Source organism: Haliotis asinina, chromosome 4 (genome assembly GCF_037392515.1).
Source record: "Haliotis asinina isolate JCU_RB_2024 chromosome 4, JCU_Hal_asi_v2, whole genome shotgun sequence".
In the NCBI taxonomy this organism is placed as follows: domain Eukaryota; kingdom Metazoa; phylum Mollusca; class Gastropoda; order Lepetellida; family Haliotidae; genus Haliotis; species Haliotis asinina.
In genome coordinates, this window is record NC_090283.1 from 13,227,905 (window position 1) to 13,244,648 (window position 16,744).

General features: G+C 41.2%; 1 protein-coding gene across 3 annotated transcripts in view; it reads left to right on the forward strand.

Annotated features, from left to right (window-relative positions):
- Positions 1 to 16,744, forward strand: part of LOC137281298 (chitin synthase chs-2-like) — a 32,204-nt gene extending 15,460 nt beyond the window's left edge. For all 3 annotated transcript variants that reach the window (XM_067812465.1, XM_067812464.1, XM_067812463.1), the window contains 9 exons: positions 177 to 285; positions 1,002 to 1,155; positions 3,017 to 3,227; positions 3,984 to 4,184; positions 6,232 to 6,398; positions 8,495 to 8,725; positions 10,039 to 10,537; positions 12,029 to 12,091; positions 14,728 to 16,744. In XM_067812465.1, the coding sequence (XP_067668566.1) occupies positions 177 to 285; positions 1,002 to 1,155; positions 3,017 to 3,227; positions 3,984 to 4,184; positions 6,232 to 6,398; positions 8,495 to 8,725; positions 10,039 to 10,537; positions 12,029 to 12,091; positions 14,728 to 15,851 (2,759 nt within the window). In that variant the 3' untranslated portion in view covers positions 15,852 to 16,744. The remainder of the gene's footprint in view (positions 1 to 176; positions 286 to 1,001; positions 1,156 to 3,016; positions 3,228 to 3,983; positions 4,185 to 6,231; positions 6,399 to 8,494; positions 8,726 to 10,038; positions 10,538 to 12,028; positions 12,092 to 14,727) is intronic.

Consider the following 16,744-nt stretch of genomic DNA (forward strand, 5'->3'; position numbering starts at 1 on the left):
ATCAGTGCCCCTTTAACCGCTGATCCATAGATACTTACAGATATAGATTATTAACATCAGCTTGGAGTGAGGCGTTTTCGAATTAGTTGTCCTATAAATAATATTTTGAAATTTCCCTATACAAACATCAAAAATTTGATGGCAGATCTGTTGATTGTTAAGCTTGCCTGTTTCAGCTCACATCTTCTTCGACGACGCCTTTCAGCCTCACAAAGACGGCGATGTGGATTACGACGTCAACGACTGGGTGAAGCAACTTCTGCGGGTGATTAACGTCGCCTTACGGTACGTCATTGACGCTGGTCAGGACAAACGTCGGACTTCCTCTCTTTAAGTTGTTTGCTGCACTCAGCAGTAATCCAGCTGTATGGCGGCGGTGTGTAAATAATCGAGTCTGGACCAGACAATCCAGTGATCAACAGCATGAGGATCCATCTATGCAATTTGGTTACGATGACGTGTCAGTCAAGTCAGCGAGCCTGAAAACCGTATCATTTTAGTCTCTCCGAACGGAAAGCATGAGTTGCTGAAAATCAATTCTAACCTTGAGATTCACGAGTCCGTATGTACGCAGGTGTGTTCTTGCTGCTCTGCGTCCGTATATGCGTGTGGTTTGCGAGGGTTGCTGCAAGTACTACTCAAGACGTATTACAGTGTTATTGTGTTAGCATTAAGTGATATGGAAAGTTCTAGGGGGCCGACAAGACTGTTTCCTCTAATGTCGCTCTTCAGGCAAGGCAACAACAATTGCCATCGGTTAGTGCTGCTCGGGGGATGAACCACCGGTATTCCGATCTTCGACCCTTTACACCATAGAGCAGCCCCAAAATTAAATGCTGAATTTTAGAAAAGGCGTTTTATGATCCAGCGTAGCGTAGTGGTGAAAGTGTTTGTTCATGATGTCGACATTTGAAGCCCATTTCTGGTTATACGCCGTGATATTGCGTGAATATAACTAAACGCCGCGTAAAAACTAAGCTCACTCACTATGTTCTACACAGAGACGAATACAACACGCCACATACTATCCCCGCTCCAACACGTACTGAGACTCCTTATGGGGGCCGGCTGGTGTGGACACTTCAAGGGGGCAACACGCTAACGGTGCATCTGAAGGACAAGATGAAGATACGTCACCGAAAGAGATGGAGTCAGGTAGGGAGAGACCTCAGCAGAGGTAGAAATGTCGTGACATTTGGCATCACGCCAACGTATCGGTAGAGGTAGGACTGGAGAGGCAGACTTGGGAATGACTGGAAAGTAAGTAAAGAGATAGAAAGTTCGGGGACAGGAACGTCAAGGTATTCCCAGATATTCCCGTATTCCCAGAGTAAGGAAGCTCAGGGTCAGGGGCGTTGATGGTTTGGTAGGTGTGAGGTCAGATATGTCGCGATTTGGCAGACCTGGATCATCAGCATTGAGAGTGCGACGGAGGTAGAGGGAGGAATTCCAACAGTTAGACAGTTCAAGATCAGCATTGCCAGAGAGGTAGGGTCAGAGTTAGACAGTGTGGGGGTTAGAAGCGGGTGTAACAGACATGGAGACAGACGTGTCGCGAGCTAGGCAGGGATCAGTTTAGACACGGCAGAGGTATTGTCAAAGTTGGCAAACAGCAGGAGACAGATGGGTCAAGGATTGGGCAGATGTAAGTCAGGTAGGCTTATCAAGCTGGCGTTTTCAACACATTTCAGTCACAAGTATGTACTTGAAGGAACACGGATCATTTCAAGTGTTTGGTAACAAAGATGAAAAGATGTCCGATCAGTCTCGATAATACAGCAGAGTATTCAGTGGGGCAAAATATCGCGAATTTCACATCCACATCACATTTGCACTAAGTAACTGAGTGTACCATTTTCCAACATTTTCCAAAGTTCCACTTCCTGGTATCAGACATCCCCTCCTATACTAAATGCAAACGTCTGTGATGATTAAACAGATGTTTCTCATAATTAACAATCGAGTTTAAGAACAGTATAACTGTGAGTATCCTGAGTACTGTTTTAAATACACTAGTGTATTAAGTGTTGAACATTTTCCTTTCACTTAATGTATTCCTCTTCATGTGTTTGTTTTCGTCATAGTTTAAGAATGTTTTATTTTTTGCTGCACCTCTTTGTGATTTTGATTTCGATAATGATTAAATGATAAGATAAGGAACCAGTATGGCTCAAGAGATAAGAATGAATTAAGAGATCGGATAATCTTTGCCTTCCATTATGTATATTATGTTGTGGAATATATTACAGATCACACTGCAGTTGTGTAAAACATATAATGGATATACAATATAATAATTAATAATAATGGATATACAATGGATATACAATATAATAATCCACACATAATGGATATACAATACAATAATCCATACATAATGGATATACAATACAATAATCCCTACATAATGGATATACAATACAATAATCCCTACATAATGGATATACAATATAATAATCCACACATAATGGATATACAATATAATAATCCATACATATCGGATATACAATATAATAATCCATATATAATGGATATAATCGGAAACAGAAACCAAAAACAAAAAGAAAGAAAATGACTACTGGTAGTGCTTACAGTGTCAACATGGATGTGCTTGAGGTATTGGTCTGTTTCTTTAAATATTTGAACATTTCTGGCCAAATTCCAGTGTCTTGTGAGGTTGAGATCCGGGTTAGAATTGATCTTCAGTAAGCCTTTCGTAAGAGCGACTAACGGTACACGCTGAAACGTGTCATCGTAACTCAATTGCGTAGATCGATGCTCATGCTTTTAATCACTGGATTATCTGGACCAGACTCGATTATTTACAAACAACCGCCGTATAGCTGGAATGTTGCTGAGTGCGGTGTTAAACCATAAACCAACCAACCTACCAACATTAAAACGTATTTGTATTTTTGTATATTTATATATTTGTATCATCATCATATTTATACTATTATCACTGCCAGCACAGATGAGAGGAACATGACTTCAACTCACCCTGTCGTCCTTGCAGGTGATGTACCTATATTACTTCCTGGCCAATAGGCTCATGTCTGAGCAAATCGACATCAACCAGAAGCGCGTAAGAGCCGATAACACGTTCCTATTGGCTCTCGATGGTGACGTCGATTTTCAACCCGAGGCTCTCCGGATGTTGGTGGACAGGATGAGGCGGGACCCGAACGTAGGAGCTGCGTGTGGAAGAATACATCCAATTGGCTCAGGTGGGGAGCAAAGGCACGAGATAAAATTTGAATTCCCATGTCCAACAGAGACTTTTCATAAGATGTTTTAAATAAGCATATCAACTGCCTGTGTGCATGAGCTTTGAGCATTCACTTGGCGCATGGAAGCGTTACAGACGTGAATATTATTTATATCACTAAAGTGTTAATAACCGATCAGGATCAGTGAGTCTGAGCAGCTATCTGAGATTGGTAGTTCGACCACCCGATCCCCATTTAGGCTGACTTTTACGACAGACATGCACACGTGATCCTCTAAACGCAACAAAACTGGACATTACGAGTATCAACAAGTAATTACATATACCCCACTTGTACCTTTGTACATAGCTTGTGATATAGCTTACACAATGTCTATTTACCCGGGAGTATCTGAAATGGTTTCATATGGGCGGGACTTAAAGGTATCGACGGGACCATCAGATCCAAACCCTAACAACGTCCTAAGGTAGTGGGACATATTATTTGGAATACGCTCTGCAAACTGTCCAAATGGAATGGTTCCGTTTGACATTCTGTAACTAACCAACCCAACAACCTTATGGATGCTTTTGTGGTTGGTTTATGTGTTGTTCAACGCCACACTCAGCAATGTTACAGCTATATGACGGTGGTCTGTAAATAGTCTATTCTGGACCAGACCATCCGGTGTTGTTGTGAAACGAATAATTCAAATAACACAAGCCATCAATGACGAACCATCTTGTTAGTGTATATTACTGCGTTTCTTACCAGGTCCAATGGTGTGGTACCAGAAGTTTGAGTATGCTGTCAGTCATTGGCTGCAGAAAGCAACAGAGCATGTGATTGGCTGCGTCCTGTGCAGCCCCGGGTGTTTCAGCCTGTTCCGAGGCTCCGCCATGATGGACGACAACGTGATGAAACGCTACACGACAACGCCAACTGAGGCCAGACACTACGTGCAGTATGATCAAGGTAAGAAAGAGCGTGAGTGAGTGAGTGCGTGAGTGCGTGAGTTTAGTGTTACTCCGTTTTAGCTATATCTTCGAATCTTCGGCTTGACGAGCGAACACCTTTACCGCTAGTGTACCCCATCTTCGCCGCACTAAGGTAAATCAAGAGCATATTAAATGTAGAATAATCAACGACAAAAATCAATCATAGGTTATAACCTGATCGATAACCTATCTGTTGTTTGTTGCTGTAGATACATCCGGGTTAGAACTGATCTTCCGTAACCCACGCTTGTCCTAAGCGGCGATTAACGTGGTGGTCATGCTCGCTGACGTGGTTGACACGTTGTCGTGTCCCAATTGCGTAGATCGATGCTCATGCTGTTGATCACTGAATAGTCTGGTCCAGATTTGATTGCTTACAGTCCACCGCCATATCGCTGAGTGCGGCGTAAAACTTACTCATACACTTATTGCCTCAGTTAGCAATACTAGGCCTTTATCGCGAAGGGTCAGTCAAGTATCGACTTTGGACCAGATTAGACACAAATTCGTTCTTTGTTATCACTGATGATTCATCCTCCTTTTGGTGCACGTGGACACGTAATGAGCATGTACTGTCCTTGATATCAAACCAGTATCAGATATCAGACCAGTATCGGATATCAGACCCTTCAGAACTGATACCACTTTCACAAAAAATGTTGAACAATCTACCCTTCTGTCCGATATTAAGCTCTTATCAGCAATTGTTTTGCAAATGACATATACAAAGGGGCATGCATCATTAACATATTATATACATCATAATATAATATATTCAGGAAGTGAACGAAATTAACTTGAAAGATCTAAAACTTTTATCGCTGTATCTGTAATTCGTCGGAGGAACAAATAATTTTTGGGAGGTTTGGGAGAGAATTGAAAACAATAACCCTATTTTGATTTCTCTGATTGGAGAATGGAAACGTAAATTATAAATCATACCTCTGTTCAGGCAATATCCTCAACTTGATTCCAATACCACGATAACCAAGACTGAAAACAATATTACCTTCTTACTCCGGAGGAGAGACAACAACATTGTACCCAAAAGAATGTCATCATGCCTCTGAGTTCACAAAGTAAAGTTATTCGATGACGCAAGGTGAAATTGCTGTCGGAATGTTTGGCGTACTCATGGGAATTTGCGAATTAACGGTGAAATTTACGGTCTCTCGGCGTTGTTCCAGCCATCCGGGTCAAAGCATGGGTGTGAGAAGTAGTTGCCAAGATATCAGGTCTGATTATCGATAAACCAATGGGCGAATGGATTGTGAACCAAACGGGTCCTGACCGTTATTAATGGTCAGACCAATGTCGAAGTTCTAAATTTGTATATTATGTGAGAAAATTATGACGTTTCCTTTCACAAAAGTTAATATACAATAATATTATCGATAACACAGTGTGCATGTCCATAGTCACTAATAATCTATGCGACGATATGTAGGTTTAGCCAGCCCTATACTGAACCTGTAGTTGTGACTTGGTTGTGTGGCCACTTGTGCAGTGTGTGAAATAGTTTCCAGATTTTCCAGTCGGGCTAGCTATGCCTGAAGTTACCAGCCCACAAAACAATTCACTAGTCCGAAATAGGAATGCAGACACGGGTTTCATCATTAGACTGCTAATATGATGACCCAGGCCACAATCTTGCATCATTTAAAAGTGTGTAATTACTTAACAAGTCAGAGAGAGTGATATATTTACACAATGACTCCATGACAATCCACCAGGCATCGGGCCAGTGACTGTGGAAAATTAAAACCGGAAATGGACGCATTGTTCCCACATGGAGAATCGAACCTGGATCTTCGGCGTGCCGAGCGAACGCCTTAACCACTAGCCTAACCTACCACCCCGTTACCAGATGAAACGCCTCATTAACAGGCCTATGTGATGGTTGTAAAACGTCATGTTACTGATGTCATTAAATATTTGTCCAAACTTCCACGATCCTCAGCAGGTGTTGAATAACTGTTGATACTTTAAATGATATTTACAACCCAAGTCTCTTTTACTTGAAGGCGAGGATCGATGGTTGTGCACACTGCTCCTACAGCAAGGCTACCGAGTCGAGTACTGCGCAGCTTCCGATTCATTTACATATGCACCAGAAGGATTTTACGAGTTCTTCAATCAGCGTCGTCGTTGGACTCCATCCACGATGGCGAACACGTTGGACCTTCTCCAGGTACTCTTGTAGACTCACAGTCCCTGAACACGACATGCGAAGTAACCACTGGTCCGCTGGCATGTGGCTAATAAAAGTCAAGTCGGGCCAGTAAAGCCCTGCAGTCTTTGGCCTCACTGGCTGGTGAAATTTCATTGGGTCATTTTGAAAATATGTGATTCCGTTAAATTATAAAACACTTTTAAATCATGCAATGGTATGGCCTGAAAACATGCTCATCATTTTGTCAGCTTAATGATGAAACCTGTGTCATACCGACAATATCTTATTCTCATCTAGTTTTGTAGCCTTCTGATTAGTTACTACATTCAAATTTGGGTCTAGTGAATTATGTTCTGGGGTGGTAACATTCAGAGAGAGACAGCTGGCCTGGCTGGCTAGCAATATCTGGAAACCTGTCTGAAATGCATCATTTTCCTTCTACCAAATATTTCTGCAATACTAAAGCGCTGCTAAATTAAATGAAGCACGAGTCCCTCAGGTTCACCTTCATATTGGAGTTCCTTTTGAATCTATAAGGAACTATTTCCTCCTGTCAAATTATACGCCTTCAGAGAAGGGAGCAGGACAAAATCCACCCGGACAAAATCCACCCGGACAAATGCCACCTGGACAATTCCCACCCGGTTATTCTCACTTATAATCCCCACCTTATGTGTGTCACAAAATAGTGCTTCCTTACTTAAATGCTATCATTTGTTATGTATTAAATAGGATCAGTAAAACTGATACTAAAGCATGTCAAGAAGAAGGTAGTTCATGTTTCTTTTATAGGGCACATATGTTTAAATGATTAAATGTTGAAACTGAATTATGTTCTTCATGTTACTCTTATTTTGGGGTGGGGATTGTCCTAGGTGGGAATTGTCCTAAATGGTAATTGTCCTAGATGGCTAGATGGTAATTGTCCTAGGTGGGAATTGCCCCACATGGGAAATTTTCGGGTGGCAATTGTACGGGTGGGAATTGTCCGGGTGGCATTTGTCCGGGTGGGAATTGTCCTAGACCCTTCAGAGACTAGGCCTTAGCATATTGCTCGACGTGCCCCTGAGCTCACATACACAGAACAAACTTGGCGGTACAATTACTGCAAATCCGGAAGACCGCCATTTTAGTCTTTGGCTTCATGTACACTCATCATCCAGTAACACAAACGATTGTGGGGTGAGCTTATCATGACATACCATCGAATCACTATTTACACGATTTATTTGTCCACGTTAAACTTCTAACAACCCTATCCTTGACAAATCCAACTGGAACATGTCCTTTCCTTTATTTGCCAAGGCTATGGGATATTACAACATTGGTTCTTGTGCATAACAAAATGTTGTTAAAATATGAGACAGGGATTGAAAACAAAGACCTAAAAAGTACTTTTTCTTTAGGTAAGATTTTGTATGGTTTTGTCAGTATTAAAAGGCACTTGTTTCCACTTGTTGCGAAGTTGCATATTCTCCTCAACGATGCCTATGTCTGTCACATGACACATTAAAAGTCGACACAAGTTTTACACATAAGTCATATGTATTCAGATAAGACCATATTGTTGTTTTCCTTCCCATCATTTCACCCAAAGATCCGAAAAAGCCGACCCATGAAGGTCCGGGGTAGAATAGTAATTCAGCAATCCATGTTTGCTATAAAAGGTGACTAACGGGATCGGGCGGTCAGTCTCACTGACTTGGTTGACACGTGTCATCGGTTCCTAGTTGTGCAGATCGATCCTCGTGCTTTTGATCACTGGATTGTCTGGTCTAGACTCGATTATTTACAGACCGCCGCCACATGGCTGGAATATTGATGAGTGCGGGGTAAAACTAAACTCACTCACTTACTCCGAAAAAGCCGAATTTTGATAGGACGTGTTTGTGTCAACGAAACGCATATGCACGATACTGTGGATATTTCAGTTAACAGTGGTTATGTCGAATACATCGGAAACACAACCTGTAGTTAAAACAACCTGTAATTTAAATATCTTCACTGAAATATACCAACCGGCAAATAAAAATACCATCCATCAGCTAGCCCTAAATATATTAAATGTACAGTTTTCAGAGTCACTAACACCGTGAAATTATGCTGTATTTTAGGACTGGAAGAGTGTCACTAGGAAGAATGCAGATATTTCCTGCCTGTACATCATCTACCAGATGGCACTGATGGCATCCTCCGTCATAACTCCAGGAACCATATTCCTCCTCATCGTTGGAGCCATTAATGTTGCCTTCCCTGAAATGCCTTTATTTGGTGCACTCATCCTCAACCTCGTACCAGTAGCTGTCTTCGTTCTTCTCTGCTTCGTGGCCAAAACCAACATACAGGTAAGTCTGCATAAACAAATAAATATTTCTCGGGCACATTTGTTTCAAAAGTGACGAGGGCTGTAGGACTTTGCTTTAAAGTTTTGATAGCAAAAAAAACCGTCTTGAAGCAGGAACACATTTTCATTTTTTTCTCCCAGAAATACAATTTGGGAAGTTTAGCTGGTGTTAATGAGTAGTAGATTCATTCACACTCGTTCTTTCAGACAATCCTTCTCATAGTGGACAAATGGATGATCGGGACGCGGCCACGTCAAAACTATTATTTTTAAATGGCAATAAAAAATGTAACGCGCACAAACATAAGTGACGCGCCGATGCCCGAGAAACATTTCGCTTTCGTATTTGGCGAAAATGTGTCAGGACAGGCCTATGTGAGGCCTATATCAATTACGTGTATGAAGATTTAATTTAGAGCTGATTAATACACAATACGTGCATGACGTGCGTTGGAGGCCTGACTCATTTAGAATACGTGGTTTAACCCGCAAGCTTCTGGGACTTCAGTTCTGACCCACAACGAGGCACGCGTGACACAAGTAACCAGCAGCAAATGGGTATCTGGTGGAATAAACAACGTGGCAGCTTGGGTTATCCAGGGTAGTGCCCCGTGAAGGTCCTGGGGTAGAATACGCCTTCAGCAACCCATTAGGCGACTAACGGGATCGGGTGGTCGCTGACTTGGTTTGCACATGTCTTTGGTTCCCAATTGCGCAGATCGATGCTCATGTTGCTGGTCACTGGATTGTCTGGACCAGACTCGATTATTTACAGACCGCCGCCATATAGCTGGAATATTGTTGAGTGCGGCGTAAAACTAAACTCACTCACTCACTCACTATCCAGGGTAGTAATAATCAGATTGTAACCCTTTGATCATGTCCCTCCTTTGTGTGGAATTCAGCCCATTACATATGCTCCTTATTAATACGTACATGGGGATGCATTTCCGACCTGAATACTACAAAATACATACATGGGGACGTATTTGAGGTTTGAATCATATATAGTACGTGTACGTGTATTTTATATGCAAGACCTTCAACGAATAAAGGATCGACGTCCTTGCTGCAGCTCTCATCTATTTGTATAACTTAAAGGGTAAATATTCCTCTGGGCATTCAGTTTTATATATACATACAATCCTGACGTTATCAAGCAGGTTTCAGGATAAAGGTGTTGGCATCTGAAATAAGAAGCGGCATTTGTGCCTAAAAGACTCAAGCCAGACATACGTAATAGTTTCAGTTTTATCAAAATTAATATATCTCCTGTTGAACAATATTAATAACAAAGCGTACGTCATCTTTCAGCTTGCTTATGCCGCGATCATATCCATCGTCTACAGTCTGGTGATGATGCTGGTGATAGTAGGGCTGATTCAACAGGCCGCAACATTCGGATTCTGTTCCACTGCAACCATTTTCCTTGTGATCGTCACTGGGATCTTCTTCGTAGCCGCCATCTTGCATCCTCAAGAGTTAACGTGCATTATCCACGGCTTCCTGTATTTCCTGGCCCTCCCAGCCATGTCAATGATCCTCATGATCTACTCTCTTGGCAACCTCCACGTAGTCTCGTGGGGAACTCGCGAGACTAAGCAAGCAGCGCCTCCTCCAGGTCAACAGCCGGAGAAGAAGATGAATGCATTACAGAAGATGTGGACTCGGATCACGGGGTCGGATGAAGGAGGAGCGTGGGACGCACTGTGCAGATGTGTCTGTTGCTCCTCCACCGCCAGCAAGGACCAGCTGGACCAGGTGATGAAGAGGTTGGAGAAAATCGAAGCTGCAGTGGTGGAACAACCCACAGGTGTGTACCATATACAGTAATGATTTACATATGACTGAGAAGTTATATATATGTTGGGTACATGATAGTTTGCCTTTTTCAGTTTATATAATGAACATAAGGGGGCACTCTATTTTCTACGACAAATTGTGTCACTCAATGAGAGAATGAAAGAAAATATCTCTGCTGCCCGAGCTTAGTCTGTCGTACAGACCCTGAAGTATATATATTCAGGAAAGCCCACGCAAGTCTAGAAAATGTAGCAAGTCTACATTTCCATAGCTTCTGAAAATGAAAAATGTCTCAGGGCTCCATTTCATTATATTATGTTTTTTTCACTATGAACGTTTTTCAGTAAAATATGTTCATTTCAGAGACTAGCTGTTAGTCTAGCCCGAGCTGTGATCTTGTAGACACTCGAGCCTCAGTATGTCTCTGCCAGTTCAAACACAGGCAAACTGTAGCGCAGCATAGAGAATATGACAAGTCTTTTTATATGCGAGCGAAGCGAACAAAGGTTGGCAACGTACTTTCCTGGCTTCGTATCGAAAACTATTTTTCATGTCAAAATAAAATATCGCCACCATCAAAAGCACATTTCCATTTCCTCCCTTGGCTGTGCTCTCGCATTTCTACCCCATTTTACTCACGTGAAACATGTTTTATTCAACATTTTAAGCGCCAGTCGTGGTATTCAGATCGTTCTTCGCCACCATTACACCACCAACTTCCGGTTGAACGGACTGACAAAACAAGAATATGCAGAAATTAGAAAGAAATACCACATGCCTAATTTTATCATGAACCTGTTGGAATTTATTTGTCTTATCTGTCGTCGCCATTAGTAGAATTTTCGTAACATTTATTCTCCATAAAAGACTTCTGGCGCAATGGGCGAATGAAGCAAGGGAGGTAACTGTAAGTATTCCATATTGAATAATACCCCCTGTTCCTTCACTCCGTTGAACCGGAAGCTGGAAGGGGGTATGGAGGAAGGAGAACGGTCAGATATACCACCAGTTGCGCTTAAAAGTTTGAATGAAAAATATTTCACGTGACTAATTGTCCAACATGGGGTTCGAAATGTAAGAGCACAACCCAGTGAAGAAATGGGTGTATACTTTTGATGGTGGCGATATTTTATTTTGACAGAAGCGAGGAAAGTACGTTGCCAACCTTTGCTCGCTTCGCAAAAGTCTGGCTGTGGTTCAAACACCAGGAAACCCACTTGTTCAACATAGTCTTCGACAAAGTGCATTTGAGCAGTAGGTGCAATAGAAATATTAATTATATTTATCATAAAAAAAACACCCGTATACTCACGTGATAATCCGTTGAACTCTGGACCCGAAAGACAATTATGGACGAAGACACTCAATTGTTTTGATCTCATTAGACTTACATACTAATACTATAATTTGAAGCTGACATTTCCATAGGCCCGGTCATATATATCAACTCTTTTTTATCTTTTGCATACAACTGAAGACTACCGTGTCTTTTGTTACGCAGGTCCCCAGAGAAGTGATTCCAATGCCAGACAATTGCGACAGCGAAGACAAATATCTTTACCAGGTAGGTTCTCAGGAATCACAAAATGCTATGGTTCATAACTCAGAAACACTAGTGTTCAATTCGTTTTGCATTAAGGGAGACAGTATCGTACTAGTGCCAAGCATACAGACTTCAGCAATTACAAAATTTGCACATTCGGTCATTTCATTTGATCGCAATGACTTCACTTAGTTTCAATCTGGATAAAGGCGAGAAGGCAGGTGAATGTTGTTGATTCGGCAGGAGGTGTATCTCAGAACTTATACTGAAGCTTATATACGAACGCCAAGTAATCGACTGCCTTAAAAGTCTAACTAAATGTCAAGTGGAAATACTGTATAGGAAAATAGAACAGTTTCATAAAATTGACGTTCACTTCTCCTTTGTGAAAAAACAACATGGAATCAAACACATACGATGATTTACAAGCAACAATGTATATCGAGACTGCCAGCACAAAGGGCAAGAAGTACTAGATGCAATAGCAATTTTGACGCAGTTAGACAAGAGTGCAAAGGCTAAACGTGACATCTAGAAAAAGATATTGGTGTATCAGAAAAATATCACGGATACATTGGGGAGATTACGAAAAAGTATCTGAGAGATATGTTCCTTTTAACAGCATCGCATGGTTCTTTTGCATGTTCCTGATGCCCAGCTTCCACCTTCGGTAAACAGGCTTAAATTGTAGAGTTATGTTTCAACTGGACTAAAGAGTAAATGCAATCGCGGACAAAAATCAACATTCATTTCGCAGTTTATCTGCAAAGCAAGGGTCCTTCCTTTAGGCATTGACTTGTATGTCAGGTAAGTTAATACATTTTGCAAGGAAAAGTTGATTACAATACGTTGCATGACATGAGTAGTATGTAGTATAAGCATGGGACTTTCAGTATAGATTTATAAACAGTGCCGATTGTGCTAGAAAAGTGCTGGTGCAAATGAAGATAACTGAAACTATTATTTGTTCTTTGTTGTCAGTCAGAACCAGAAAGTGTCCTATGTGTATTCATTTAATATAATCTTGTACAGGAATTTGGGGAAAGGTTGAAAACTTTATTGATCCTGCACATTGTAATGTTCCCATTTCTGATCAAGACATTCTCTTTTGCAACAGTTCTGTTTGTCTGATGGCAACATACATCATCCTGCTCGCCAAAATATGTTCATATGAAACAGAATGGAATATCCATTGGTTGTCTTGTTAATATCGTCAAGGATTGTGTAAAGTAGACAGAATTATGGCTTGTAAGTACAATGTTAGGGCTAAATTTCATCCATTGAAACGTTTGAATATACTATCGATATGTTCATTTACCTGACTTGTCCATCATTTTATGAGCGCTTCATTTTGTTTGGACAGTCAAATGTACACCTACTGAAGTGAACCGAGTAAAAAAAATTGACAAAAAGGTGGCATGACTAGTACGATGCGTTTAATCTGACTGGCCAATAAGAGAGGCATTGTAGAGATAGCTCCTAATAGTCACCGGTGGTACTTCGATGGAGACATGAACTTGTAAAATAGCTCAGTAAGGATCTCTCCTTACTCTCGACCCATGAAGGTCCCGGGGTAGAATAGGCCTTCAGCAACCCATGCTTGCCATAAAAGGCTATGCGAAGAGGCGACTAACGGGATCGGGTGGTCAGACTCGCTGACTTGTTTGACACGTCATCGGTTCCCAATTGCGCAGATCGATGCTCATGTTGATCACTGGATTGTCTGGTCCAGGCTCGAATACTGACAGGCCGCCGCCATTTAGTTGGAATATTGCTGAGTGCGGCGTAATCCAAACTCACCCACTCACTCACTCACTCTCCTGACTTGGGAGATGTGCCATTAGGGCCTTGTGAGTCAAATTAAGGATGCTTCCATGGGCATGCTGCTAAGAAACAAATGGCAACTCAGAGAACAAATATGAACCAAAGTGAATTTGTAACTGAGATAACGTATGAGTATTATTCTCTTCAAGAAAGTAGGGGATACTGAACTTCCAATCTGGATAGGAAGTGTAAACGTTAACAAACCTTTCAAGGACAGACATCATATGAACGCACCACCATTTACCTCTATTACCAACACTAAACACAACGCATGATATGCACGTACTCAAAGCAGTAGCCCCACACACGTGCATGTGGTTCCATTCAGTTTGACGTTTTTCAAGAAGGTCGATCAATCACTTAAAATATTAGTTTTGACACTCTTGAATCACATATTTGTTAGTGTTTGTTTCTAGTCGTTTGTTTTAAAATGAAAATCGCATACATGCAAATTACATGCCATACACCAATCATCTGTCAAGAGCGAATGCATTCTAAATAACTTTGACTGTAAGGACGTGTAAATTGTGATGCACTCACAAAACATTCTATAATATCATATCAACATTGATTGACTCCGATAAATCTCCCAAATATTTTTAATCGAAAATAAAAAAATGGAGATCCCCTGCTAGTTTTGAAGAGTATTATAATACTAGTGCGAGTTGTCCATGTATGCTTGAGTTGATTCCACAGTATGTTTGATTGTACAGTATGTATTACTACATTGATGACATCGTAGCTACTTCCACTTGCCTGTATCACATTTTGGCATACAGGCTTGTTGGATTAGTTGACTAAATTTGACATTTTGAACATATTTAATATCTCAGGCGAAGTCATCCAAGAGCAGGTCGATAAAAATGGCCCCTTCGACAGTGACCCCTACTGGATCCTGGATCCTGACCTCGGTGAAGGGCAATTCAAGGATCTCGATGGGTCAGAGGTGACGTTTTGGAAAGAGCTGATTGAGCGATATCTGTTGCCTTTGGAAGAGAATAAAGAACAACAAGAAAAGATAAAGAATGATTTGCTGGAACTACGGAACAAAACGTGTCTCTTTTTCTTTCTTATCAATGGTCTTTTTATTATATTAATCTTCACACTGCAAATGGTATCAGATTATACACCGAACCTGAAGATCCATTTACCATGTCCAGATCCCACATTCCAAGGTGATCAGTTTGAACCAATTTCAATCACCTTCATGCTTGTGTTTGGTGTGTTGTTGGTCATCCAGTTCCTGTCCATGTTTGTCCATCGCTTGTCCACATTCCTCCATATCACGTCCATCACAGACGTCCGGGACATAGGGAAGACACTGAGAAAGACCAAAGAGAAACTAGCGTCTGACAAGGAGGTGAAGGGTGAGGAGTATGTTGAACTTACAAAGGATCTCCAGCGATACCATGAAGATGAACTAGAGATCGAGGAAACTTCCGACCCGTTTGAGAATAGCCAGAAAGTGAAGTGGGCCAGAATACAGAGTAGAAGACACATACGACAGCAGGCAGAGGCAGATACACCAACGACCTTTGATGAAAGGTTCGTTGGAAATCTTGCCAGGCTTGCACAAGATGTTGAACAGTCCGGAGACTCCTTCCCAAACGACAGGGAGAAAACCATTCACCGCTATAGGAAAAAGTCGGTTAAGACGTTAAAGAGTCTAAATGAATCTAGTCCCCATTTCACTAAATCTCTCGTCCGGAAAGCAACGCTCATGGCAAAGAGAATGAAGGAGGAACGACAGCAGGCTGACCAGAGCGTGCCTGATGCACCAGCCAGGAAACGAGCACCTGCTGAAAGGGTCAGAGACAAACACAGGAGGAGACAGGATCAGTCAAAGACGGCGGCTGATACAGAAGATGTGGAACTGTATGAAAACTTTAAAGGGCTTAAAGGGAAGGATGAGATAGAAGTGGACAGCATCGGAAATGCAGGACATACCGAGATGTGAGATGTATTTTTCATATGAGAAGTATAATGATACAAACAGTTGAAACACATCAGCTTTCAGTAGAAAAAACCTGTGAAACGTGCCATGATTTGTTTCTTAAATTGTTTCCCTAGTGTTATCTGAAAATATTACATTTGATGTATATGCATAGAGAAGCGAAGGTTCTCCTTGTTGAACTCCATCTATTTTAATCACAGTTGTGACATCATAACCACTTTTCGTATTGACTATGACGTTTAAAAATTAGTCAATTGATTAGGACCCATCTGAGGGTTTCCATAGATGCTAAATGTGCCGGAGTTATGTGTTATATAGATATGATAATGGATTTGCCCTTACTTGTTGAACAGTCCTTGAATGCATAGAAAAATCTACTATGAGCAGCAAAAGGAACGCAAGTCTAGCTTGTCTGTCACTTTGCCGTGAACGTTCCATCAACATAAACGTTTACTTTTATGAGATTTCATTTTTTTTTCGAAACTTGCGTTTCATTTACTATTCAGCATATAGTGTGCATTGCCAATAACGCAGCAAATATGTAAGACAAATGGTACATTTCTAATGACAGACACTATAAATGAATCATGTTTAAGGTCTCAAATTCAAAGGCATTCATGGAAGTGTTTGCAAAGGCAAATAGCATCTTCAATACCATTTTTAAAACTTTAACAAGCAAAAGAACACTTGGTCCTCGCATGTCAAATGCTATGTTGTAATTTAATCATTAATTATGTAAATGCTTTGACTCATGATTGCTGAGTGCGGCGTAAAACTAAACTCACTCACTTACTTTGACTCATGGATGACATCTCTTCCGTTGGCATATACCTGTGTACAATATTGTATATCTGTTATTCTGTACAGTTTCTATGTTAATAAATGTACCCTTCGTA